The sequence below is a fragment of the Eptatretus burgeri genome, chromosome 6 (assembly GCF_056783735.1).
Source record: "Eptatretus burgeri isolate ZD-2024b chromosome 6, Ebu_testis_v1, whole genome shotgun sequence".
Taxonomy (NCBI): Eukaryota; Metazoa; Chordata; class Myxini; order Myxiniformes; family Myxinidae; genus Eptatretus; species Eptatretus burgeri.
The window spans coordinates 18,071,373-18,099,077 of NC_140966.1; the positions used below are offsets into that span (position 1 = coordinate 18,071,373).

A 27,705-nucleotide genomic window follows, 5' to 3' on the forward strand; every position below is an offset into this window, starting at 1 on the left:
AAATGTATAGAGACACGGGAGATAGAGGGTGAATTGGACAAGGTTAGTGACGCGCACACACACACACGGAGGTAGTGGAGGATAATGGGGGTGAGCTGGCGGACTGGGTGGAGACCCAGTGCGAGCACCTGGATGGCCTCCTCCAGGAACGAGGGGAGGGAGTATGCCCCCTTGAGGTGAGTCACGACCAGGTGAGTTCGGTCGTGCTTTGCGAGGTTGAGGGGACGAGTGCTGCGAACGGGTGCATGGAGAGCTTGGGGGGTATAGAGGCCCCGGAGACCCTTGTGGGGACACGAATCCCCAGTGTGGTTGTCCCTGTGTGTGTGGTGCAAGGTGTGAGTGCGTCCCCGTGTGTGGAAGCGAGCCCATGTGTGAGTGGTGTGGTGGCGATGGTGCCAGAGTACGTGCTTCCCAGCACGCCGTGTGTGGATGAGGCACGGAGTGTGAGTGAGGAACCGCGGGTGAGTGCCCCCGCGTGTGTGGGTGAGGCACCGTGTGTGAGTGAGGCCGTGTGTGTGGATGAAACGGCCAGTGTGGATGAGGCACCGCGGGTGAGTGCCCCCGCGTGTGTGAGTGAGGCACCGCGGGTGAGTGCCCCCGCGTGTGTGGGTGAGGCACCGTGTGCGAGTGAGGCCGTGTGTGTGGATGAAACGGCCAGTGTGGATGAGGCACCGCGGGTGAGTGCCCCCGCGTGTGTGAGTGAGGGGCCGTGTGTGGATGAGGCACCGCGGGTGAGTGCCCACACGTGTGTGAGTGAGGCACGAGTGAATGGAGCACCACGTGTGAGTGGTATGGGTTATGCAAGGGAGACCGTGTGTGTGAGAGAGCGGTATGTGAGGGAGATGTCGGTTGGCATGCGGGAGCACGCAGCCGCGTCTCCCGGTGTGAATGTAATGGAATGGAGTGTGAGCGTCGTGACACGCAGGTGTGCGTGGGTGGAATGGAGACGACGACATGTGAGGAAAGAAAGCCGAGTAGCGGCTGTAGCTATTTCAGGGACCGTGCCGGGTTCACCCAGCAGTGAGCACGAGGTCCGTGCTGTGCAACGCACGAGACCACCACGTGCTCGCTTGCGAGAGTGAAGTCCCGGTCCGGAAACGCCAGCGGTGGATTTGCCGATCCCGCGGAGGGACAATGTTTAGGCAGGACTACGGATTTGGACCGGACGGGTTCTCCACGCGATCGTGTGTGTTAAGCTCCAACGGGCAAAGCACATGTGTTCGCGTGGGGAACCCCTCGAGACGTGGGGCTTGTGTTCTTTTTTTGCGCACGGTGACGTCATGGCTGCACGTGTGGTTGGAATCCGGCAGGAGGGGTATCTCTGCCGGATGGTACCGTCCAAGGAGGGACGAGGAACACGTGCAGCTGCATGACGTCATGGGCAGGTGCAAAGTGCGCGAGTTGCCGCGCTGGTGATGCGCATGAAAAAAAAAAAAAAGCAAGCCTCACTTTCGGGTGCACAGGATTCCTGGGCAAGGGGTGGAAGACCCCCTTACCTGGGCACAGGATGAAAACTAGTTAGGGGGAAGGGTTAGCTTAGTTAGACCGACTTCATGGGGCAGGGGAAAGTCCTCATGGAGTCCGTGGAATGGATTAGTTAGAGGGATTGTAGCCAGATTTAGGTTGGGAAATAAAATGAATTTTATGATTTGGAGACAGTGACTGACAGTGGATGTGTAGAGTTGACGTAGTTTAGCTACGTAGTGTTAAAAGGAACGTGCTATTAGTGTAAGGGACGACGTGGGAGCACGAGTTAGTTCGGGGATGTAGTTCGGAGGATGGCAGAGTTCAGTGGTGTGTGTGTTGAAGAGTTGTTGGTGAGTGCATTGGAAGCATGTGCTTGGTGAGTGAGTGAGGCCAGCGGGTCTGTGTGTGTGGAGTGAATGGGGGATGCATGGTGCGATGAGTGATTGGGGGGAGGAGTGACTCCCGCCCAAGGGACCCCGGGGTCAGTGTAGAGTGAGTTAGGGGGTTAGTTAAATTACAAATTGGAGGTCGTTTTGTTGTTGGTGGGGAAGTAGGCTCGAAACCCGTTTGGAGGGGTGCAGGAGCCCTGTTGACGGGCTTGGGAGCGTGGCTGCGAAAGGTGAGTATCGCTGAGTGGATACCCCGGGCACCAGGCTAGTCGGCCGTGGTAGGCCAAGGGCCCATGGGGGGCCGGGATAGCGTAGTGGGCACGGGTGCGCCTGCTTGGTGCGGGGGCCCGGGGTGCCATTAGCCGCGTGGGCAGTGTTGTGGGCACGGGTGACCCTCGGAAAGGGGCCCGGGAGGCCGGCCTGCCACGTGTGCGTTTCAGGGGAGGTGCCATGGGGGGCACTCCCCGGTGTTAGGGAGCTGGTAGGCTCGGAGGCAGTGTAGTGCCCGGGGGTGCCATAGCGGGAGATTCGGCAGAGGGTCGTGCCTGCCAAAGGGAGCCACGTGTCCCAGCCAGGAGACCGTGTGAGGGCACGGAGAGAAAATTGGGGGGCGAGGCCCGAAATTGTGAGGACACCAACACAGGCGACGGGAATCTGGGTTGTTAGAACCAATAGTTTAAGCGAGAGGCGCTTGTTGAAAGCCCCGGGGTAGTTTAACAGTTAAATGGTTCGGGTAGATTAGGAGATGTGCCCCTCCGCACCATCCATCCCCTCGCTGTCGTTGTGGGCCGCTGGACCCACTTGGTGTTAAGATCGCCGAACTCTGGGGAGGCCATTCTGAGGCTTGAGTTGGGCCTCGACACAGGAAGTTAGCTCTCCCTTATTCCCCTCCGGGAAGGGAACGTAGGGGTTGGGAGTAGGCTAGGTGACAGGATAGGTTAGCCGAACAAGGACGATAAAGGGGGTTAGGGGACGATTTATAGTGGGGAAGTAAAAATAAAAACAACAAAAAAATAAGTTGGGGCTAAATTGGGGTTTGACAAATTAAGGGAGTGGGTATGAACAGTGACAGGCAAAGGCGATAGGTGGGAGGGAGACAGGTAGGTAGGTCCGAGCCCGCCTTCCAAGTGGCCAGCACCACCACACTCCCTCCACCAACCTCCACTGAACGGCAAAGGCTGGCCAACTTCATCGGCTGGCAGTGTTTTGCTTCAAGGCAGAGGCCGGCCAACTTCATCGGCAGCTGTTGTTGTGCTGCAAGGCCTGTACCGGCCAGTTCATCTGCTGGCTGTTTTTCTTCAAGGCCTGTGCCGGCTACTTCAGCCGGCTGGCTGTTTTTCTTCAAGGCCTGTGCCGGCCAACTTCATCGGCAGCTGTTGTTTTGCTGCAAGGTCTGTGCCGGTCCACTTCATCTGCCGGCTGGCTGTTTTTTTTTTCTTCAAGGCCTGTGCCGGCCAGTTCATCTGCCGGCTGTGTTTGCCTGCAGCGGCCTTCTTCTGCGGGCTGTGTTTGCCTGCTGCCTTTGCCATGCCATGCCCACTGCCCCTGTTCACCAGCCCCGTTCAATTTTGCTTTGCCCCCCCCCCCCTGTTCATTTCCATGTGCGCCAGGATCAAGGCAACAGTTTTCAAGCTGCAAGAACTGCCCTGTTGGCAGCTACAACACGGGCCTGCATTTGTGCAGCCCGTGCACCGTGTTTGCGTCAAACCATTCATCCATCCATTCGTTGTGTTCATTGCGTGTGCCACTTGAGCTGGCACGGAGACTGCGTTTGTGCAGCCCATGCACCGTTGTGGTTCACTGCATTCGGTCCATCCATTCATCCATCCATTCGTTGTGTTCATTGCGTGTGCCACTTGAGCTGGCACGGAGACTGCGTTTGTGCAGCCCATGCACCGTTGTGGTTCACTGCGTTCAGTTCAAAAGGGAAGGCCTTGGAACGCGTGTGAGCAGCCAGCCACGTTCCCTGTCACCTGCATTGTTTTGAGCCAGAGACTGCATGTGAGCAGCCTGGCTCCCTGTTGACTGCTTTCTTTTTGCAGAGTTCATTGATCCTGGGCCATGGTTTAGTGTAAAATTTGTAAGTTAAGGTTAAGATGTACTGTAAATATGAGTGCGCCCCCGGCATGTATGTCTTAGCGCCGGCAATTTTATTTAAGTCGTCCGTGTGAGTGAGTTTGTTTCGGTAGTTACGCAGCCCTCAGGTTATTTATTTTGGGGACACGAATACCATGAATGTCGCACTCAGGGATCCGTAGGTAAAATGTACTAGGGGAAAACTACACATGATGGCACACGAGAATTTGACGACTCGGGACGAGTCTGTAAAAAGGGGAGGGGGTAGTGTTGTGGTTACCAAATTCGCAAACCACCATTCAGGTCCCTTAGGTGAGATATCTCGGTAAGTATATGTGTAGTTAGGCCCAAACCCGTTGTCTAGTGGGAATACATGTCATTTATGCGTGCTGCGACTCTTCAGGATAGCCGTTTTTCTTTTACTATCTTTATTTTGGACCAATCGCCATTGTTACCACCACCAACCACAACATCAACCACCCACCGCGGCGCCGCTTCACGTCACACCTCGCAACCGTCGCATCGCCACCGTTCTTGCGCCGCTTGTGGGTACCGGTGTTGGACTCGTGCAGGGCGCGCGCCGAACAGCGTGTACAAAACCACGGATTTTCCACTTCAAAAACGGATCAAAAACGACACACGCCCACCTTTGTTCCGTCCAATCGGTGAGCGAGGGGCGATTTGGCCCCGCCTCCAGGGCGTTGGAGGGCGATCGCTATATGCAAATTTATGGATCAAAATGCATTCACGCCCACTTTTTCTCGGGCCAATGGGGAGCGAGGTGAAAGGTCGAAGGCAGGGGGTCAAAGATGAGAGAGCGAAGCCACGGGGCTTATATAAGCGACCGCGTTCGTCAGTCGAGAGGGAGTTAAGACTTCGCAGTCGGTGGAGTTGGGAAGAAGAAGCAAGAAGGAGTTGGTCGTCGTCGTGTGCGTTGGAGTCGGAGCAAAGGGGACGGAGCTGTGGAGAGGCGGCGAGGGCAGACGAGGGGGTGCTCGCGTCGTGCAGGGAGCTGCACACCAGGGAGGCCGACGGCGCGACCTGGCCAAGGTGGAGACGCTCGTCGCGGGACTCGAGGCAGAGTAGAAATCCTCTATACCCCGAGCATCAGCAACCCCCTCCTGTTTCCCCCCGCGCTGAGATAGTGCGACCAAGGGGGCCCCTTTCCCACCCCCTACCAGACACTGCCCGCGAGGCCCGCGGAGTTGAGGCACCATCGCCGCTCCGCGTCTCATCACCAGACGGGTAGGCCCGACCCGGTCTCGGCCTCAGGCCCGCCTCATCCTTGAGGGTATTCTTTTTCTTGGTTTTGGGTATGTGTTGTCGGCGCCGTCTGTGAAGTAAAATTGTATAAGTGTTGCCGTGTGCTCGCGTAATCGGTATTAGATCTGCATTGTCGCATTTGCTTTTTGTGTAAATTGCATTGTGTTTTTCTTTTCTATGTGCTTTTGGTGGAATTGAATATGTGTGCTTTCCGTTCGTCGCGAATAAATGTGCTTTGTGTTGAACTGTTTCCCGCTTCGCTTCGTCATTTCTTTCATTGAATCCTCATCTTGCTTCACGTAAAGGATTGGTAGTGGGCTGAATACGCCCGATAATTAATCGAACCGTCGAGGTCGACGAATAACACCGCTCGGTTATCCCGATAGTACGGAATGGGTCGCTTAAGTGGCCCGTGTCCGAAGTCGACCTGCGGCGAGGTGCGATCGCCCGGTCTACCCTCCGTGTGGGTACTTAGGTAGGTCGAATTTGGCGAGCAACCCTATCCCACGCGGGGGCTGATTGGCTCGATCGCGGTGAGACCGAAAGGTCCACCCGTGACTGGTTCCCGGCGTTAGTCCGAGAGGGTCACGACTGGATTGTCCGTCCGGTGGGCGACGTGCCGCGATTCGAGTTACGTGGCCGTCAGCACGCCGGCGGGCGCGAATCCGTAACAATATATATATATATATATATATATATATATATATATATATATATATATATATATATATATATATATATATATATATATATATATATATATATATATATGTAACTGCATATATAATGACCGTTTTTACAGCCATTTTTCCCTGCTGTGCAGGGGTTGGGCTTTTTCTTGAGGCAATGTTTTATGGCCGGATGCCCTTCCTGACGCCAACCCTGGTCGCCTCTTACGACACACGGGGATATGGTACACCTATTCTAACCGGGGCATACACCGGGACCAGTACACTGGTACTCACTTTGCCGACCTCAGATGGATGACAGGCTGAGTCAACCCCCTGGTGTTAATTCAGCAGCCAACGGGGCTTGAACTCAGGACCCTGGGATCCCAAACCGCCACCCTAACCACTAAGCCAACACCAGGCTATATATATATATATATATATATATATATATATATATATATATATATATATATATATATATATATATATATATATATATGCATGTAAAATATAATAACTTCTGACTGTCATCCAGACTTCGAGAAACATGAATCATAAAACTATTTCACCAACAGGTGACACCAGATCACACGAGTTAAGTTGACACTTTCGTCTCTGAAACTCCTGGGTCTCATCTTCCTGATCTTTCTTGGGCAAACCACATTACAAAGTTGGCCTACAAAGCCAGCTGCTGACTGGGCATCCTTCGTCCTGCAAAGTCTTTCCTTGGTACACCTGAACTCATATCTACCTTCAAAGCCTTCATTCACAGATAGATGGAATGCTGCTCTCCCCTGTGGGCTGGCACGTTCTGCTCTTTCAATGCTTTGCACCCCTCCCCCCAAGTTTCTGCAGGACACACGCGGTCCACCATCAACCCCCTAATGGTGAAACTCCCAAAATCCAGGATCATTGCTCACCTCCACTCATTTGTTCCTCTTTTTCCCCACCTGTGGAACCAACTTCCACATTCTCTTCAATCTCACCCTTCCCTGTCGGTCTTCAAGATGGCTGTACACCACCATATCAGATCATCCACATTCCAAAACCATGATAATTTCTACCCTCATTAACCCCCCCCCCCCAATCCCAAACACTCCCTCCTTCCAAATTTCCAGTTTTTCCTTCTGGAGAGTTTTCTTCCGCATCCATCCTGTCCACCATTTCTACCCGACACGCCCTTCCCTGCCCCTCATCCCTCTCCATACCCATTGTTTGTCCAAGTTTCCCTCTATTTTGTCCTTCAACTCTGCTGTGGCTGCCACCCCCTGCCCTCTCTCTACTGTTCCTTTTGGCCTATTACGTTCTTATCCAGTTAGTGGACTCGCTCTTCCACAAGCCTTGACTGTATGCAAAAACAATTTAAAATTATATATATATATATATATATATATATATATATATATATATATATATATATATATATATATATATATATATATATATATATATATATATATATATATATATATATATATATATATATATATATTTTTTTGCTAAATTGGTGACATTTACAAAAGTAACTTCCGTTGAAATCTGAGTGGAGTAATTAAACTGCAGAAAGCTCTCAATATGTAAGGAACATGACAAAAGCACCAAAGGCAAAGTTATCCTCATTAAAAGAGAAGTGTAGCATTCTTCTCATGGAACATTCCTTCCTGCACATTGCACACAACAAGGCAGTTACAATGGATTGGCATGTAAAATCAGACTGCTTTTATCTCGAGTTGCACAATGTTCTCTTCCTCAGGAAAAATAAATCATGACGTAAAACTGCATTGAACACATAAACCAACTCATGTTTCCGTAACCTGAATGAGGAAGGTAATGTGGCATTGCCAGACGCGATGGCATTTTACGCAAGGGTTCAAAATGGAACAAAGGAGGGAGTGCAATCGCCGGAATTCAAAAAGCAATACGAGGACCGATCGAGTGTGAGCACATTACTTGCTCAATTTGCTCCTGGTCAACATAGTGTTTTGTGTGTGTGTTTGTGCATGCGTGTCACTTAGCCTGCAGCGAAGGAGCACAAAATGCCATTCCAGTGATCAATTTTAAATTAAATACGGGAGCCTGGCATCGGAAAAAAAGCCCAGGTAGTGCTCATCCAACCCCAGCAAATCTGTTGAGAATCCAAGCTGGTTACACTGTGACATGCATATGCCCTCAAAGCTCGCCTAGCTTTGCGGTTGCATGACTGAACATGTCAGCTATTTTTTATGCTTACTCCGATGTGACTGACAAATATGTTTGTGATGCAGAGCAACCATGAGGGACCCGGTGCTCATAATAGCAGCTCCATTACAATGCCATTACAAGTCCGCAGGCTGAAGTTGTAAACATGAGGAAAGACAAAAAAAAAAGAGAGCGTGAAGAGCATGAGAAAATAAATGACAGAACAGAGTAAGACCGAGAAACGACACACAAAGCTTTGGCTTAAAAGCCAAGACGAGTAAGAGGCAAACAGAAAGAAATAAGGAAAAGAGAAAAAATGACAGATGGAAGATAAGAAAATGAATAACAAGCATAAAGTAAGACAGTGATGAGAAGGAATCAAAGGAAAGAAAGGCAAAAACACAAGAAACAATGAAACATTTGTTTAAACCCCCCAAAAAGGTGTTGAGCAAAGTGCCATTTAGGTCGGTCACACAAATGTGACAAGTGATGATGGCAAGTCTCCCCACCCCCCTGAAGTTCTCATTAACCCGTCCCCCGTGCAGCAGGAGAGGGGTTTTTGCAATTACTTCTGCGTGTGCGCGAGCATGCCTCTCTACCCAAGCGCGCCTCTCTGCCCGAGCACGCCTCTGTCTCTGTCTCTGTCTCTGCCTGAGCACGCCTCTCTGCCCGTCTGTGCGTGCGTCTCTGCCCGAGCGTCTCCACCCGTGTGCGTGGGTGCGCGTGCGTCTAAGCCCACGTGCATGCGCGTCTCTGCCCGCGTGCGTGCGCTTCTCTGCCCGCGTGCGTGTGCGTCTCTGCTCGCATGCGTGTGTGTGCGCGCCTTTGCCCGCGTGCATGCGCGTCTCTGCCTGCATGCATGCGTGCGCGTCTGTGCGTGCGTGCGTGCGCGTCTCTGCCCGCGCGTGCGTGAGTGCGTGCGCGTCTCTGCCCGCGTGTGCGTGAGTGCGTGCGCGTCTCTGCCCGCGTGTGCGTGAGTGCGTGCGCGTCTCTGCCCGCGTGTGCGTGCGTGCGCGTCTCTGCCCGCGTGTGCGTGCGTGCGTGCGCGTCTCTGCCCGTGTGTGCGTGCGTGCGTGCGCGTCTCTGCCCGTGTGTGCGTGCGTGCGTGCGCGTCTCTGCCCGTGTGTGCGTGCGTGCGTGCGCGTCTCTGCCCGTGTGTGCCTCTGCCCCATAACGGGTTTTTTTCTTTACCATTTGAGCTTTGATCACAAATTTTCAACAAAGCTTTATTTTGAGATATGGAGAAGACAAATTAATAATTTGATTAAAAGGTCAAAGATACTCTTAAGCATACTGAAGAAATCCAAATACAAAGCGGAAGGGCTTTGCATTTTCAGATGCTTTCCAGTTTAAATTTAATTTGGGAAAGCTGGGGTAGAAAATAGAAAGCATCTTGATTTTCAAAAGAAGTTGATTATCGGAATCAACATTTTATGTGACACACATGCAGGTACATCACCATTCTGAAAGGAGCTTTTTTAATTTTGTTGTGTGCAAAGTCAAGGCTCATAGAAGAGCAAGAACATTGAATGGATCAGGACAACAGAACAAAGGAAATAGTAGAAAGACATGGGGAAAACACCAACAGCATGGTTGAGAGAAGTTAAGAAGAAGAAGAGAGAAGAAAAGATGGAAATTATGAAAGGACAAGGGCAATTAAGAGTGGAGATTGGGAAAAACACAAACTCGATAAAAATTTTAAAACAAGGCCAGCAGGAAACAAAGGGGGGAATTGGGGGCCGTAAAGGAAGAGTGTAAAATGAGACATGAAGAAATTACAAAAATGGCTAGAGATTGGACGCAAGGTTGAGACGAAGAATCCGGAAATATGGAAACTATTAAAGAAACAAGAGGACGAGACAAAGTGTTTTAGCAGAGCAAAGGAGGAAGTAAAAGAGGTGACAGACGCAGGGAGACAGAGAACGGGTAAGGGACGAATTGTACCAAATAAAAGAGGAGCAGACACAAATAGAAATGGTGAGGAACATTGAGGTTGAGTTTGTGGAATGTTTTGAGACCCAATGCGAGGGTCGGATTAACCTCCCAGAAGAACAAGGGGAGACGATATGCTCCCTCGAGGCAGACCGTGACGAGGTGAGTCCGGAAAGGCTGTGCAAGGTGGAGCCGTTGCATGGTGCGAAAGAGCACATGCCTAGCTTTGGGGGGATAGAAGCCCTGGGATCTCTTGGGCTAACCCAAGCCCCCAGTGTAATTGTGCTGGAGTATGTGTCAGAACGTGAGTGGAGTGCAAATGACATGGCACGGATGAGTGCACGTGAGAAAATGGGACACAGACCGACCCAGACGGGAGTCGTGGGTAGTGGAACGGGCGGGAGTGGCAAGCCTTCTGAGCCAGACGGAGTTATTTCGGAAACCGCACCGGCTCCGCAGGACTCTGCGTGCGAGATCCGGTCCGTGTTTTGCAAACCGCCGAAGCGCGGAACTTTGCTCGGTACGTTAATGGTTCCAGGGGAGCCGGCGTTGAAATGATCCACGCCTGGTACAATATCAGAGCGCGGACAGCTAAAATGGAGGGGAACGAATGAATTGATTGAATTTGGAAAGAATATAGCCCCGTGTGAGCACGTGTATGGGACCCGACATGCTGCGCGCCACGAGTGATGTTCACGGGACACACGGAACGAGTCCCGATGGCGACACCGCCGGGCCTGTGTACGTGGCAAACCTCACGGAGCGGGCCGTGTGCAAGTGACGTCAGCGGGGATCTTGCAGCACGAAGGGCAGGTGTGTAAAGCACGGTGGTTTGCATGGGGGATAGCCCGAAAGCGAGTATTTAATGCGATTAACGGGACGATGTTATGCCCTCATGTATCGGCCAAACGGAGGGGACGAGCATGCTGTAGACCGCCATCCTGAAGGCGTAAGGCTCGCCAGGACTGACCATGAGTGCACGAAACCCGGCCAGGATGTTGCGAACATCCTCGCTGGGGCAAAGGAGCATTAGTTAGGGGAAAGGTTTAGCGTTAGATAGACCGGCCTCATGGGGGCATGAGTCGTCCTCCATGGGGCCCGGTAATACGAGTTAGGGGAAATTAAGAATTTAGAAATGGATTGGAGACATAGACAGACATGGAACGTGTAGTGAGGACGAAGATTAGCTACGAAGAGTTAAATGGAACGTGCATTAAAATAAGGGATGACGGGGAGCACGAGTTAGTTAGGGGGATGTAGTTAGTAGAGCATCAGTGTTGGTGTGAGGAAAAAAAAAAAAGAGAGAAAAATATACAATGAGTGAATGTGGGTCAGCGGGCCAGAGTGTGAATGTGGAATGCATGGTGCGAACGAATGATTGGGGGGAGGAGTGAAACCCACCCAAGAGAACCCGGGGTTGGTGTAATAATAGTTTGTAGGTTAGTTAAATTAACTAAAAGGATGTTGTTTGGTCGTTGGTGTTGAACGAAGGCACGAAACCTTTTGTTGGGTGCAGGAGACTATTGACCGGCTGGGAGCGTGGCTGGTAAAATATGCATACTGAGTAGAGGGCACGCCGGGCACCGAAGTAGTCAGCCAGAGTAGGCCATGGGTCCAAGCGACCAAGTTTGTGTAATGGGCACGGGTACCCAGGGGAAAGAGACCCAGAGCGCCAAAATGCCACGTGGGCATCGATGGGGAAAATGCCAGGAAGGGCATTCCCCATGTTCATAGGCTCGGAGACAACCTCAGCGACCCGAGGGTGCCGAAGATCGAGTTCGGCAGGGAGGTAGACCTGCCAGCGGAGCCACGCTGCCCAGCCACGAAATTGTGCGAGAGCACGGGAGAAAATTTGTGGGCCAGGCCCAAATTAATAATGAACAACAACACAGGTGACAGGAATTGTGGTTGCGAGAACCAACAGTTTAAAGAGACAGGCGTGTTGAAAAGCCCTGGGGATAGTTTAAAGAGTAATAAATGGTAGGATAGATAGGAAACGTGTACGCCTTCGCACCATCCATCCCTTCGCTGTTTGTTGGCTGCTGGACTCATCTTGAAAATGCTGAAACCTGTGGGAGCCATTCTGAGGCTACATTGGAGACAGATTCACTTGTCTCTTCCTCAATCCTTTCAAAAGGGATCTTAGGGATTGGGAATAGACAGTTAGGACAGGTTAGCCAAACAAAGACAATAAGGGGTTTAAGGATACAGGTAATTATAAAAGAAAAAAAAATTAAAAGTCGAATTTTTTTTTTTTTGTTACAAGCTAATGGGGTGGGTATGGACAAGGACAGGCAGAGGCAATAGGTTGGGGGGAGACCGTAGGATAGGACCGAGCCCGTCTTCAGACCGGCCAATGCCACCACACTCCCGCCACGACCTCACGAGACTACACTGAGGCCGGCCAGCTTCATGTGCCGACCAGTTGTACTGCACCTTACCTGGTCTGCATTTGCCATGCCTTTATCTGCCTTTGCCTTGACTCCATTTGCGATAACTGCCCATGCCTATATTTGCCTTGCCATGTCACTCAACTTCACCATGTGTGCCAGGACAATCTGCATGGAAGTGTTTGCAAGGACTGCCCCGCAGGCAGCTGCGTTACCGGAGACTGCATTTTTGCAGCCCTGACATCTCCTCGTTTATAAAGGTCAGTTCAAATGGACTGTGAGACGGCGTGTGGCCTGCCATGTTCGGGTGAGTTGCCTCCACCAGCAGCCAGGAAAAGGAAAAAAACAAAAAACAACAACAAAGGACCATTGAGGGCCCTGAAGACGCCTAATCATCGATGGCCTGCTGCTGCACTCATCCCCGAATGTTGCCTTTATTGTGTTCTCTCCTTAAGTCACAGGTCCTGGGCCATGGTTAATGTAAATATTAGAAATGTATATAGTTATAACCCACCTGTTTGTTGAGTTCAAATTTCCAGCAAAGAAGATAAGTTGTCCGTATAAATCTGTTAGTTTAGTTACGCAACGCACAAGGTTATTTATTTTTGGGACATGTATTCAAAATATAGTACTCAGGGATCCGTAGGTAAAATGTACTTGGGGAACCAACAACTGCTTGCCACATGAACGTAAATGACTCGGGTGGAGTCAAGCAAAAAGGAGGGGGGTAGTGTTGCGGTTTTCGGAACCGCATGCATTCAACAGATGTGTCCCAAGACAGTTATTCCATCATTATACATGTGGATAGTCCCCTTCCTTTTGTTTAGCGGGACAACAAGGGAGTGCGTTGCGATGATCGAATAGCTAGGGTTGCTTCAATCATTTTTTTCCTTCATTTCATCCACACTCTTCTTCTTTTCTCATTATTCCTGAGGGAAATCAGCCACGTGCGCTTTGGAGGCCAGCACGCGCGGCACCGCAGTGAGGGATCTGCTGCTCAGAGATTCTCGTTCCCGAGCAAGCCCAAAACCCGGCACATGCGGCGAGTGATGTGTGCTTGGCAATGCGGGGTTGTCGACTCGAGCTTCCGATGGGCTGGGGAGAATTGCTGATTGCATTAGAAAGGCATGCAAATAAATACCTCTTAAGAGGCTGCACAAATGGTGTTTTTCACATCACGGGAAACACGGCCAGCACGACGCCCACGCTGCACGAAACACATACAGAGGCCAATAAAGCCGACTACACGCCATGTTGGGTAGGATACGAGTGTGCGGGTAGTAGCGGCTTGTTCTTTTTTTAACCTCAACAAACGACGCATGTTGGTGTTCGCCCCGCGCACATGCTAGCGGAGTCGTGTGAACACTAGCGCTGGCCACGTGCGTAATGGCAGAACCGCGCGCACTGTATGGAATGTGCTCCAAAGCAGACACGTATGCCGCTCATGAAACGTGCATGGATTTATCCATGGCGATATGCCTTCGATCCTCGCTGGCAGCGGTGGATTCTCCACGGATGGTGAACGTCTTCTCGTCTCTGCGGCCAGCGAGGCTGCGATCGAGCCAGGGAATGTACAGTCAGGCCATGTTGGCATGCGCAGAATGAGAGCATTGATCGACGCTGGTCGAATGCCCGAGCGGGCATGTGGGACCCTCGACCGGTCGCCCGGAGGTTTTTGCGGGATGATTCGCGGGATTCCAATTTCGATGTGGGCGATTCATGTCATCTCGTGGTGTCGGAACGCAATATTCCAGCTGTTTGGGATGGACTTGCCGGAAACGAAGTGAGGCGGTTTCCGGCCCAAGCTGGGGGGCCACGTGAGGGGTCGGGGCCAATCAGAGCGCCCGATTCGGGTGGTGATGTTTGGATTCGGCATGGCCCCTTCCCTACAGCTGTGGGCCCTATAAAGGTCGGGGCAGTCCCTCTTGCCCGGACTGTCTGTGGTTCCTGCTCCTCAACTCCACCTCCTCGTCTCCGCCCACACCACGTCGACCCCACCCGCTTATCTGATCCCGCCTACTACTCCACCCTTGCCCTCTGGACTCCGCCCCTTCTCCACTCAAGCTCCTCCTTCACGAACACAGTCTCCACACGTGTGGCTTGGGCCAGAGACAACACGTACCGCACCCCAGAGCATCCGTGCTATCGGGCGCACAGGTACCGAGATCGTAGCCTCAACTCCCCCCCCCCCCGCTCCCTCCCTGGTTGCAAAACTCCCTCTTCATCAGGTTTTCTGTGTGTCTTGCATATTTGTGTGTCCTGGCGTATGTCTGCCTAAGTAAGACTGCAGAGGATTGTTATTATTTTCGCGTTAAGTCGGCTCTGTGTCCCCTTTTGCAAGTTGCCTGTTTATTGTCGCACCACATGCTTCTTTCTATCTCTGCACAACACGCCCCAATAAATCTTCACTGTGCCACGTATCTTTCCTCGCCTGCTTGTAAATAAATTATTATTATTAGGAATGTTTCCTGCTCGTTTTTGTCTTTTCCTTCATTGGTCCAGCATGGTCTGAATCTTAGCTTAGCCGGAACTTTATTCCCAATGATCCGTTCCTTTGAGCCGGTACGTCCTTGGCAGTGTCGCTCGGCTGCATCCGATCTGATAAAGTGATCCGGTTCGGACAAGGCGTACTGAGGGCGTGTTCCCCGGTAATTAAATCACATGGTTATTTTTAAGTAACCGGATTAACTAGACGGAGGACCCAAAGTCACATGGTTGAGTTATTGGTGTCCACGGTCGGTTAGCGACCTGCCGTGTCACGGAATTATCCGTGTGAGACGGCCTACAATTCCGGGGAGTCTGGTGGGAGCCGAGATAGCTCCCCCCTCCCCATTGGTCTTCTCACCCGACCCCCGGCCCGCAACAGTATATTGCGTTGTTTTCTAGATCCTGTATTGTTGCATCTCGGTCAATTTTTAGGTTGTCCGTTTTTGTTGATTTATCCTGTACGAATGTGCACTTGGCACACTTATCGAGGCCAAATTCCATTTTATGTCATCGAAGTCCCCTTTCACAAATTTCAGTTGTTCCTCCAATTTTTCATCATTTGGTGCAAATAGTTTTAGATCATCCATATAGAGTAGATGTGTCACCTTTCCTGTCTCTTTGGAAGTTCTCTTATTGGTTGTTCGGGTGTATCCATGTTCTTGCTCATTAATGAGGTTGCTCAGTAGGTCTAGGGCCAGGCAGAACAGGAGTGGCAAAACCTATCACCCTGGAAGATTCCACAACTTACCTTCACTCTTGGTATTTTGATCTTTCCTTCCGAGTGTTGCAGTATCAATAGGGTGTTCCAGGGCTCCATTGCTTTCTCAATCAGCTTGATTATTTGGGGTTGATCTTGTACAGTTGCATACATTGCATCATCCATGAATATGGAATACAATCAAAAGCGTTTTTGAAGTTGATTGAGGCTTGTTTAGTAGTACGTGGTCTATTGTTCCACAGCATCCTCTTTTACATCCCTTCTGTTCTGCCACTCGGCCTCCTTCTTGCGATCAGTGGTGGTACATAATTTCTGTGATGATTATAATCAGACGTTTATATATTTATTGGTAGAGAGGTTATTGGTCTATACTTGAGGTAGTTGGGTTTCCTGTGATTTTGGATTGAGGAAAGTTTTACCTTCTGTGAACCATTCATCCAGTGTGTGTGTGTGTGTGTGTGTGTGTGTGTGTGTGTGTGTGTGTGTGTGTGTGTGTGTGTGTGTGTGTGTGTGTGTGTGTGTGTGTGTGTGTGTGTGTGTGTGTGTGTGTGTGTGTACAGATAACAAGAGAGAAAGATGTGGTGTGACGTGAATATGTGGTGCATGTGTCTTGGAAACTGCAGAAAAAAAAGAAAGAAAAAAAATAGGAAAATTACAAATGTGACCCAGGAAATGTCCAAATACTATTGCTCCCTGTCACTGTCATGTAATTCCAGAAAAATACAAGAATATTCACATTTATGTGATATTTAGTAATGAGTTTATCAGCAAAACAATTATTATTTCTAACACATCACGATGTGGGCATGGGACAAAGGCCATAATTTGTGCATGAAACAGAGAACATTTGAAGCGGCAAAAATGATGGGGGAGGGAGCGGCGGTGTCAAGGTATAGTTGGCTTTTAGACCATTTGTACATTTGTGATGAACTCTCAGAAAAGGAAATTATATCATACTCCACTTACTTTGGCAGTAAACTGCCGCTCCTTGCCACCAAAGTTGCAGGTTGTAGGTACATAATCTTTCCATAAGCGCAGCTTACGTTCCTTTGCTTCTCTGCATTGAACATGATGAGAAGAAAACAACATGAGTTAAAGGAAGTGACAGAAAATAAGACAAAGACCACCATACACATTCACAATCTCTTATACACGTTCATTAATTATTGTCCACTCTGTGACTCTCTGAGCCACTGCTCCTTGCTTTTATATATCCTCTGCCACCGAAGGTGGACGGAGGTTGTTTTTTTTCACCCCTATCTGTTTGTTTCTGTCTGTATGTCTGTCTGGGAACAGGATATCTCAAAAAGTTATGCATGGATTTGGACAAATTTGGTGGACAGGTTGGGCATGTGACAAAGACAAATTCATTACATTTTGGTGAAGATCCGAATCAGGATCCGGGTACGAGAATTTTTTTTAATTTTTCATGTGATTCTTCATCATTAAAAGATGGGGCCAAAAGCGATATATCGCATATTTCAAAAGTTGTGGGCGGATTACGACAAAACTTGATTCGATTTTGGTTTAAGTCCGGATGCAGATACGGTCTATCAGTGAGATATAAAATGTAAACAGTTTAGCCTGGTGAAGGAGGTGCGCTCCACCGAGTGTCATCGTTCCTTCCATTTCCCCACCCCTTTGGTCTTAATTCAAAGCGTTATGTCTGGCGCAAGCCTAACACTGCACATCACCCAGTCAACACCATGCCGACTGTAAAATGACATCTGACATCATGTTATGGGGCTGCTTCGCATAAGCAAGTCCTGGAAAGCTTATCAGGATAGAAGGGACAATGGATGGTGCAAAGTACAAGCAGAATCCTTGATGAAAACCCGCTTAAGTCGGCCATGAATCTGAAACTGTGTAGGAGATTCACATTTCAGCAAGGCAATGATCTGAAGCACAAAGCTAAAGCCACACTGGAGTGGCTGAATAAGAAGAAAGTAAATGTTCTTGAGGGTCGAGTTAAAGTCCTGACTTGAACCCAATTTAACATTTATGGTGAGACTTGATTGGAGTCCATTCAACAATCTCTATCAAACTTGGCAGCACTGGAGCAATTTTCACAGGAAGAATGGGCAAATATTTCACCATCTCACTGTGAAAAGCTGGTAGAGACCCTACCCAAAAAGACTCATAGCAGTTATTGCTGCAAAAGGTGCTTCCACCAAGTACTGACCTTAGGGGCCCGAGTACTTTTACAACCAGTGAATGTTGATTTGTACATTTTTTTCAGGTATTCCTGACATGTAACCTCCTTCAACTATAACAGTGTTGAGTTTTATCTCTTCAGTTATGAAAAAAAAAGTTTATTTGGAAATATTGTTTCTGCATAATTCGTAATTCATCTAAATGTGGCATTATTGGTCGGGGGTGAATACTTTTGCAGGCCATTGCAAAAGACCTTTCGTTTCTATTTTTGACTTCCCAAATAACGAGGCATGGTTGAATGTCGAAATTTACAGCAAGAGACATTTGAGAATATTCCCATCAAGCAAGTATGCTGCAAAAATGCCTTTGCAAGCTGCAGCATTCAACCGATTCTAGTTTGTGTGGACCATTTGTTGCGACATGTGCACGAACGACAAATGGCACACAAATGCTTGTGGAGAAACATGCAATGGAAAATTTAACTCTTGCGGAGTTTCTTCATCTTCTGTATCATCGACAAGCATAGTCTTCAATACACGAGATTTTATTATGCACAGCCTCCAGATAGTGCCAGCCAGTCTGTGGACATCGCTGCGTGGCGCTTTTACCGTCAAAACTATTCTGGAGTCAAGATCTCTGCTTCAAACAATTATCTGCAACTTGGCACCAACATTTGCACAACTAAAACAGCTACCAAGGGGTGAGCAATACAATAACCGGTGTCGTAATCCGCACAAAATCCAGCCCTTTAATCAGCACTTCAAGACTACTTTAATAAACCATTCTCGTTAAGATAACTGCAACGAGATGATGTGAAGTGCCCATTAATTACAAAAAAGTGAGCTCGTGAAAATGCCACCAACAAAATGTTGATAAACCAGTGGCAGTAAAAGATGGCAGTGCGCAATAAAATTATAGCATTTTAATGATGAAAAACCGATCGAAATAAGGAAATAAAAGCAGCAATGATTTAGGATGTTTGAGGTCTCAGCGGAACACGATTAATGAAGTAAAATTAAACAACACCACAATCAGCTGCTAAGAGACGATTCTAACCAAATTCCCATTGAACCAGCCGAGTTGACTGCGTGGACAAACAGAGTATTTTTCTATAAAAGCCCGGAATGCCCTGGCAAGCCAAGTTCCTGATTGAAGGAAAACATTCACAGCCCTTAATCAGGCTGTGCGGTAAAACAAAAACGTGCCATTAGGGGTGAAGAAGTCAAGTTGATAACGTCTGCAAAGACGAGACGTACAGATAAAACTACGGTACTGCCAAAGTTTAAAAACTTGTTTTAAAATAAAAACAAAAGCCCGTCACAGCGAGGATACAGTGGCATCACTCCATAGCACGACTTCAACCCATCCTGACTCTCCAAATAATGTTTTATGACAACAAATGAAGAAAAACAAATAACTAAATAGAACCGGTCAAGGAAGAGGGAGATGGACGAGATGGCATAGGGGCAATTGCCGTGCCACTGAAGTAATCCTTAATGTAGACGACATCTGGTGACCCCATTGCAGATGAACACACACAAAGTTCTGAGACTGCATACATCCAAGGCAAGAACACGGGGCTAATTATCAAAAATTACTCCCGAGGTAATCATGCTTTGGCTCAGCTGGCTAAACTGATGCAGGTGATAAGTAAGTCATTCAAGGCGGACGATGGACCTTGTACTGCATGTCTCCTTGACATTAATTTGAGCAAAAATAACACGAGAGGCCTCAGTACAATATTTGTGAGAAATGACAATTGTTAATATTTGGGTTAATGACAAAATGTTGCCAAACACTTCTTCTTCATTCCACTTGTTTTCTTTCCTTTGCTCATCCACATTCTCATGCTCATCCAGACGCTACAGCATTTAAACTTCCACACGTCTTCAGCCAATAACTGATCGACAGACGTGAGCACACTGACTTGGTGTCAAAGCAACACCAGTCGCATTTTGATTCGTACATGCAAGTGAGAGTGGCGCAAAAAGGAACATGTCTGCGGTATTTGTGTTTTGATGAAACACTTAAACAGCCAAATCTTCCCGTCTGCCGGCATGAGTTGGTGGACGTTAAAGATCGGATGGTCTCATTCGAGAAGAACGATGACCGGCACCATTGCCAAATTCAAAATTTCGACCCCAAATACCAAGTCGATTATCAGGCTTGGCCAGCCGGTTTGTGATGTACTTGGGCCAAAAACGACCCCACCGGCAGGGACTGGGGCACTTGTCAGGATAGAAGGGAAAATGGATGGAGTAAAATAAAGAAAAATCCCACAGGAAAACCTGCTGCTCTCTGCAAGAAAGCTGAAATAGGGACGGAAATTCACCTTTCAGCATTACAATGACCTGAAGCACACAACTAAAGCTACACCGGAGTGGCTAATGAACACAAAGACAAATGTCCTTGAGTGGCCCAGTCAGAGTCTCGACCTAAATCCAATCGAAAATCTGTGGCATAACTTGAAGATTGCTGTCCATCAACACTCCACATGGAACTTGACTGAGCTTGAACAGTTTAGTATAGAAGAATGGGAAAATATTTCCCAATCAAGGTTGGATTTCCCAAAGTTGGAAGAGACATATCCCACCAGACTCAGCTGTAATTGCTCCCAAAGATGCTTCCACCAAGTATTAACTCAGGGGGGTGGACACTTATCCAACCAAGATATTCTACATTAATTTGTATTTGTAATTAATTTTCTGAAATTGGTGGAATTTGATTTTCACTTGGAAGTTGTGGATTATGATTTGTAATTCTCCATGTAATGTAATGTAAAATGTAAAATGTAAAATGTCTGATTTAATGCAATTTAATTCCAGGCTATAAAGAGACAAAAGATGAAAATTTTGAAAGGGGTGTTGACTTTATATAGGCACTGTATATGCTCCTGTGGCCACAAAATAAACAACGATTTGTCTTCCAATCTTTCTCAAAGTGCCAGCCATCCCTCGGGACCATCCTCTGTGCAAAGCGTTGGTGCTGCCAAAGCAGTCTCCTTGGCTATTGGACACAATCTTGGATGGGTCGCCACTCCGGCAAAGGATACCAACAAGCTGGTACTCATTTTGCCGACCTCGGAAGGATGACAGGCAAAGTCAACCCCACCTGGTATTAATTAAACGGAAAAGTGGGATTTGAACTCAGGATCCTGGGATCCCAAGCCCACCACCCTCACCATTAAGCCAATACCAGGCATCAAAGTTCTATGCGTCAAAGATGCCACTTCCGGCTTACCGTATTGCACACTTTTAAACAGTCCGATATGAGAAAACAATATGAAGAAGAAGAAGAAGAAGAAGCAGAAGAAGAAGAAGAAGAAGAAGAAGCAGCAGAAGAAGAAGCAGCAGAAGAAGAAGAAGCAGCAGAAGAAGAAGAAGAAGCAGCAGAAGAAGAAGAAGCAGCAGAAGAAGCAGAAGAAGAAGCAGCAGAAGAAGAAGCAGAAGAAGAAGCAGCAGAAGAAGAAGCAGAAGCAGAAGCAGAAGCAGAAGCAGAAGCAGAAGCAGAAGCAGAAGCAGAAGCAGAAGCAGAAGCAGAAGCAGAAGCAGAAGCAGAAGCAGAAGAAGAAGAAGAAGAAGAAGAAGAAGAAGAAGAAGAAGAAGAAGAAGAAGAAGAAGAAGAAGAAGAAGAAGAAGAAGAAGAAGAAGAAGAAGAAGAAGAAGAACAAGAAGAAGAACAAGAACAAGAACAAGAACAAGAACAACAACAACAACAACAACATTCCTTTCGCAACATAAAGGCACATCGGGCTGCCAAGGAGTACAGTCCTGGATGAGTGGCCACTCCGACGCAGGTTTCCCCAAATGGTTATTACCCCAAAACACTGGAACTCATTTCACCAACCTCGGAAGGATGACAGGCTGAATCAACCTCACCTGGTGTTAATTCAATAGAAAAACAGGGGCTCAAACTACTCAGGACCCTTTGGTCCCAAGCAAGCCACTTTAACTGCAAAGCCAACATCAAGCTAAAGTATACAATAACCGAATTATAATTCATGTTTGAAGTTCTCCCATTTGCTGAGTCCAGACTTGTTCAACTGTTCTTGAACTCGATTCAGATTATATTGAGACATTGCCACGAGCTGCATTTGATGTTGTGCATTTCAAGTTGGCAGGGTTCACCCATCACTGTGTTTGTGATGCCTTTGATCGACTTTATATTTAATGCAGGGTGATGACCATAGTTGCATCTTAGCCGTCCATCCTGGATTTGAATTCGGACTCAGCTATAAACTGTCAACCTGGCTTTGCACAGGCAGGGTGATTCATCAATGTGTGTGTCGTCCCTCAGATGGACATTGAACTGGGCATCCTGTCTGCTGGCTTTAGCTGGTGGACCTTAAAGATCCCACGGTGTCCTTCGCAAAGTCTGTGAGCGATCTCCTGCACCATGGCCAATTTCCAAACTCATGCCTAAACTACTTGTCGGGAAGGCAATGGCAAACCACCCAGTATTGTTTGTGTGTTCGTTTGCTTGTTTATCCTGTGGCAGCCACACCGTTTCAGCGATCATGACCAAACTGCGTACAGACGTCGGCCATGGTCCAACTTAGACACTTGTCGTTTTTTGTGAATCTGGGTCAAAGGTCAAGATCAAGGTCACCGAAAAACCAAAATTCTTATTTTTGCAATAACGCCCGTTAAAATGGTCGTATCGACTTCAAACCAAATCCAAAATGTGCATCTTCAAATTCTACATCCAACCATATGTCTCATTGGGGTGTCACGCCAACTCCCTTCTTCGCAGTCGGTGGTTGAAAGTCAGGGGGGACGGGTCAAAAATTTCAAATTGCGATAAAAACGCCATTTCAAGTCCGATTGACTTCCAAGTTATGATCATGACCAAACTAAGTGCTATTGTTGTGATGCCGGGTTCGGTGATGAGGACGACCACCAGACAGAGCAGTTGGGCCATCTCCCACCGAACACGGAAATTGAAGGTCGTCACTCCAGATAACTCTGAAGTCAACAGGTCGCTTAATGGACCGTGGGCACCAATATTTCGACCGCGCGATTAGGGTCTTTTTGGCTGATTCCAATTTACCTAAGTAGCTGCGCGGTCAAGCTACCGGGGAAACCACACCCTCGAAAGGCTTTGTCCAAACCGAGTCGCTGTTACTGACTCGGATCCGGCGTAACCGAGCGGGAATTACCAAAGCCGCACCGGTCCAAATCACAATTTACGGCACAAGCGGCCTCACTAATTCTCAAGCCCGAACCATACTGGGTCAATGAAAGAAAGCACGGACAACGAACTGGAACATTTAACAGTTATTTATTTACAATGTGAGAGGGGGGAAAACACAGAGTAGACTTAACCATGAATAAAGATGGAGGCAAATGTACAAAGGCAATCACTTAAACAATTTCTACTTATCAGACTGGCCACAGACAGACACACACACCAAAAAAGAAATGGACCTCGTGGGTCTTTATTAGGCCCTTCAGCTCGGGATGGAAGGTGAGCTGAGGGTCAGAGTCTGGCCGGGTACCTGGCCGCCTCTTGCGGTTTTATATGCAAGTCGGAGTCCGTGGACGGGAACGGGGATCCCCAGCTCAAGTGCTCCAACACAACCCACCGCGGTGGGACTCGAACCCACGACCCAGAATCCAACGAGCCCACGATCCTGACTGCCACGAATGACGATCGACGACGCGAGCACCACGGAACACCTCCACCACGACCACCACCACCACCACCACCACGAGTACTGACCACCAAGGAACCCCGAACAAAACCAACGACACACCACACTGAGACAGCTCGCCACCCCGCTTATCCCTCCCCAGGCACGGGTCGAGGGATCCGCTCTGAGGTAACTCGCCTCCGGATTGGTCGGGGGGCGTCCGGCAATCGGTGTCCTCCCCTCATTGGACGAGGCCTAATCATTCCATCTGGCTGGGGCGAGGTCGGCCCTGAGGTGATCTCACCCCTGACTTTGTCCGTGGCCTCGAACATGTGCGCTATGGTGCCGTGGTGCGAAGGGAATTGATGTAGAAAACTAACTAGAACGAAACTCGCAGCGTACACATGAAATTAACCCATTAGACATAGGGGAGGCATTTTAACTATCCACATCTACTTAACGAAATAACTGAACTATGGGACTGCTGACTGTCTGTGTGCAAAAGGCTTCCAAATTCGTAACGCTATAACTCATTAAACAGTAGCACTATCGACTTATAAGAACCAAATTGATTTCCAGGTTTTTGTTTTTTCAGAGATCATGGAGATATGACAAAGTTATTCCGGCAATTCCTTGCTCAACGAGCAATTGCATTTGTTTGTTTGTTTGTTTGTTAGTTTGTCTGTGAGCAGGTCACCTCAAAAGGTGATGGACAGATTCAGACAAAATTTGGTTGATAGGTTTGGTGTGTCAGGTCAGGATCATGCATGGAAGCATGTGCTGGAGCAGCTTGTCGCTGCGTCTACTACAATGCCGGTACTCCAGGAGCCTCCGTCTGGCCATCCCCCAGGCAGATGTCCGACCCATCCCCATCTCCTTGAGATGCCGATCAACCTGCCACAACCACAAGGCGTGTGGTCGGCACATTGGCCTCCTCCACTCACGAGGTTCCCTCGCTGACATAATCTCGTGAGTCAGGATCAACATCAGGAAAACAAGCCACATGTCCATACAGCTGCAGTGGCGCTCACGGACGACACAGGTAACAAATCTCATCTGAGTCTCTCTCAGCAACTGCTTGTTGGACACAAGGCCTGACCAGCGATAGTCAATGATTATCTGAAGAGACCTGGTGCTGAAGGAGTTAAGTCTCCATCTTACATCCTTGTTCAGAGTCCAAGTCCAGAGAGCGAGACTGGAAGGAGCATAGACTGAAAGGCTTGGTGTTTTGTACTCCTGCATAGGTACCGACAGCACCACACCCCATGATCCAGTGAATCCATGAAGACCCAGGCCCAACCCAGACGTCTATTGGCCTTGAGCTCACAACATGAGATGGCATGAAATTCACTACCAAGGAAAGTAAATCTCTCCATGACCTCAACATCCTTACCACAAACATGTACTGACAAGTTAGCAGCATCCAAGATGTCATTGAAAGCCTGGATCTTAGTTTTGACCCAGGAAACCCGTAATCCCAATGGCTCAGACTCCTCATTCAGCACCACCAAAAGGATATCAAAAGTCTCCGCAAAGATGACTGCATCATCTGCGAAATCAAGGTCAGAGATCTTGACATTCCCAAATGATACACCGCAGCTTGATCTCTCTGACATCCTCCACAAAATCCAGTCCATACAAGTGCTGAAAAGTGTGGGGGCCAGTACACTCCCCTGATGAACTCCATTAACAACTGGAAACAAGTCAGAGATGGAACTCTCAGCACCAGAATGTGGTTCAGACATTGGAATAATCAATTTTGGTGGCACCCCACGAAGACCGAGAATTTTCAGAGGGCATCCTGATTCACTGAATCAAATGCTTTGAGGAGATCAAGATAGGCTGCGAGCAGCCCCTGACAAAACTCTCGTCTGCGTTTGTTGAAGACCCCAAGAGCATCGGTACGGTCAATTGTTGACCTCTTTGGTGTAAAGCCTGACTGCTCTGGACGCTGGTGCACAAGTAGATGGTGGTGAACGCTATCAAGAATTAACCGAGCAAAGACCTTTCCCGGCACTGAGAGCAGCATTACCCCTCGGTAGTTATCGCCGTCCTGTTAATCATCCTTCTCTTTCCAGAGAGGGACAAGAATGCCCCTCGTCCAGTCAGTTTGGATGATGTCTCTGTTCCAGGCAGAGCACAGAACTACATGCAATGACCAGCATTTCCACCAGCCTTGAAAAGTTCAATGAGGATTCCACAGATCCCAGGAGCTTTACCTCATTTTGAACGGTTCACCACAGTCTGTTTCCACAATCGACGGTGGTTCACAGTTGATTGGAGGGTCAGCAAAAAGGATAGTTACAGACCTGACATTCAACTCAACAGCCAGTGTGTCAGCCTTGTACAGCCGCTCAATGTAACCGGCTCAACAGGCCTTCACGTCAGACTCCTCTTTCAAGAGCCCACCACCCTCCACCCTAACTGCAGTTCACCGAGGGGAGGGCTTGGAGGAATAAAATGCACAAATTCCTCTGTCAGCAGGACAAGAATCACGATCCAAGGCAACCACCGGCAACATCAAGGAGAGTAGTCTTGAAGGCACTCCACAACTCTTCAGGATTCCCCGTGGGCACGAGGCAGTGATGCGAGAGCGAACGAGTCGGGAGGTCCCTGGTACGGAGAAAGCTCCACACTGACGTACACTTCTTTTGCTTACTGTCCCTCTAATAATTGCTAATTCATTGAGCCAGACTTATGAAGAGCATCACAATTATAAAGAGCTGTTGGTGACTTGCCAGTTGACCTTTCCAGGTAAGACTTTACATACGCACCTCAAATTTTCCTCCAAGCATACATTGCCCACAATGGCTCACTTGCATCTACACACTTCTGCTGTCCTGGACCCTTCTTATTCCTCATTTGTTTCCCATTTGGGGATTGGCACACGCCCGTCCATGTGTGCCGTGATGAGTCAAAGGCTGAAACAAAGCCTTGCTCTCCCTCTATCTTCTTTTCTTCCTGTCTACTTTTCCTCGGTACGATTCTGCTGATGTTATGTCCTGTATGTCTCTTAAGGTAAGATTGGAGAAAGGGAATAAGCGCTAAGGGTTAGAATCTGTTCTTTAGTCTCTTCTTTATTACCTCCACAACCGAAGGTGAAGGAGGTTTTGTTTTCACCACCTTTCTGTCTGTCTGTCTGTGTACAGGATATCTCAAAAAGTTGTAGACGGATCCAGATGAAATTTTGTGGACAGGTTCGGTGTGTGACGACGAACTGATTCGATTTTGGTGAAGATCTGAATCCGAATCTGGTTACGATCATTATTTAATTTTGAAAGCGATTCTTCACCATTGAGAGATAGGGCCAAAAACGATATATCGCGTGATATTTAAAAAATGCAATGGGCTCGATATGTTCTCGTGGATCAGGCATTGTGTGGCGGAGGTATGCTCTCGACCGAGTGCCCTTCTAGTTGTTTGCTGTGCCTGTGAATATGTGCCTATTGGAGAACTCCTAATGGAGTACACGATACCTCTGAGTCGTGGTGACTGATTATTGCGTTTGTAAATACGTGTTTGCCTATTTGGGAAAATGGTTTGTTTCCATCCTGCCCATTTCATCTCATTCTCCTTATTGGCTCAGTTTAATGTGCAAGACTATATGGACAAGATAGATTTTGCTCACTGTTCTGCTTAGTCGTACACAATAAATAGACGGGTGCGAACTGAGGATACGTACCTCAATTGGCATTGCCAAATGACCGGAAAAGGTAACGCATTTTAGAGCGGTGACCTTGCCAAGTTTGGCGCGATTAATTGGTGTCTATAGTTGCTTGACAATCCGACGGGCCACGCACGGACTTGTCTGCAGTTTGGTGGCCTGCAGGACCAGAGGTCCGGGAAGAGTTTGAGAAGTCCCTCTCGTGGTGAACTCCAAATTCCGGTTCCGTAACAATATATTGCAAATTGGAATTTCCTTGGACATGTGTGAAGATGGTACAGCAATAAAACAATATTTGACATAAAGTCAAATACTTTATTCCTGTGGCTGGAGTGCACACATAGTTCTTATGATTTAACATAATCGCAATAAAAGCCTTCTCAATTGCTTCCACAATTCAAGGATAAAGGATGCAACACCTGCTACATGTCCACCACTTTCCTTTTTTTACCAATACAAAATAAAAGACGTTTGTTAACCCCCCGCAATCAAATCAGACTAATAACAAGCTGAAAAAAACGATATTATTCAACTACAACATCCCCAAAAGATAGTGGTAAGCTGCTCAGACAGTACAAGGGAGAAAGGTGGGGGTGGGATAGGAGGGGAGTGGAGGGGCCACATGTATCATAATCACCTTTCAGCAGCTCGCAGCTTTTCTGCACCCTGAGTGTATACTCCCAT

General features: G+C 48.3%; 1 protein-coding gene across 1 annotated transcript in view; it reads right to left on the reverse strand.

Annotated features, from left to right (window-relative positions):
• SND1 (staphylococcal nuclease and tudor domain containing 1) overlaps positions 1-27,705 on the reverse strand; it is a 657,386-nt gene that overhangs the window by 587,459 nt on the left and 42,222 nt on the right. The window contains exons 2-3 of the mRNA XM_085884182.1: positions 27,659-27,705; positions 16,538-16,628 (exon numbers count right to left, since the gene is read on the reverse strand). The exon at positions 27,659-27,705 is cut by the window's right edge and continues 60 nt beyond it. Coding sequence (XP_085740308.1) covers positions 16,538-16,628; positions 27,659-27,705 — 138 coding nt within the window. The remainder of the gene's footprint in view (positions 1-16,537; positions 16,629-27,658) is intronic.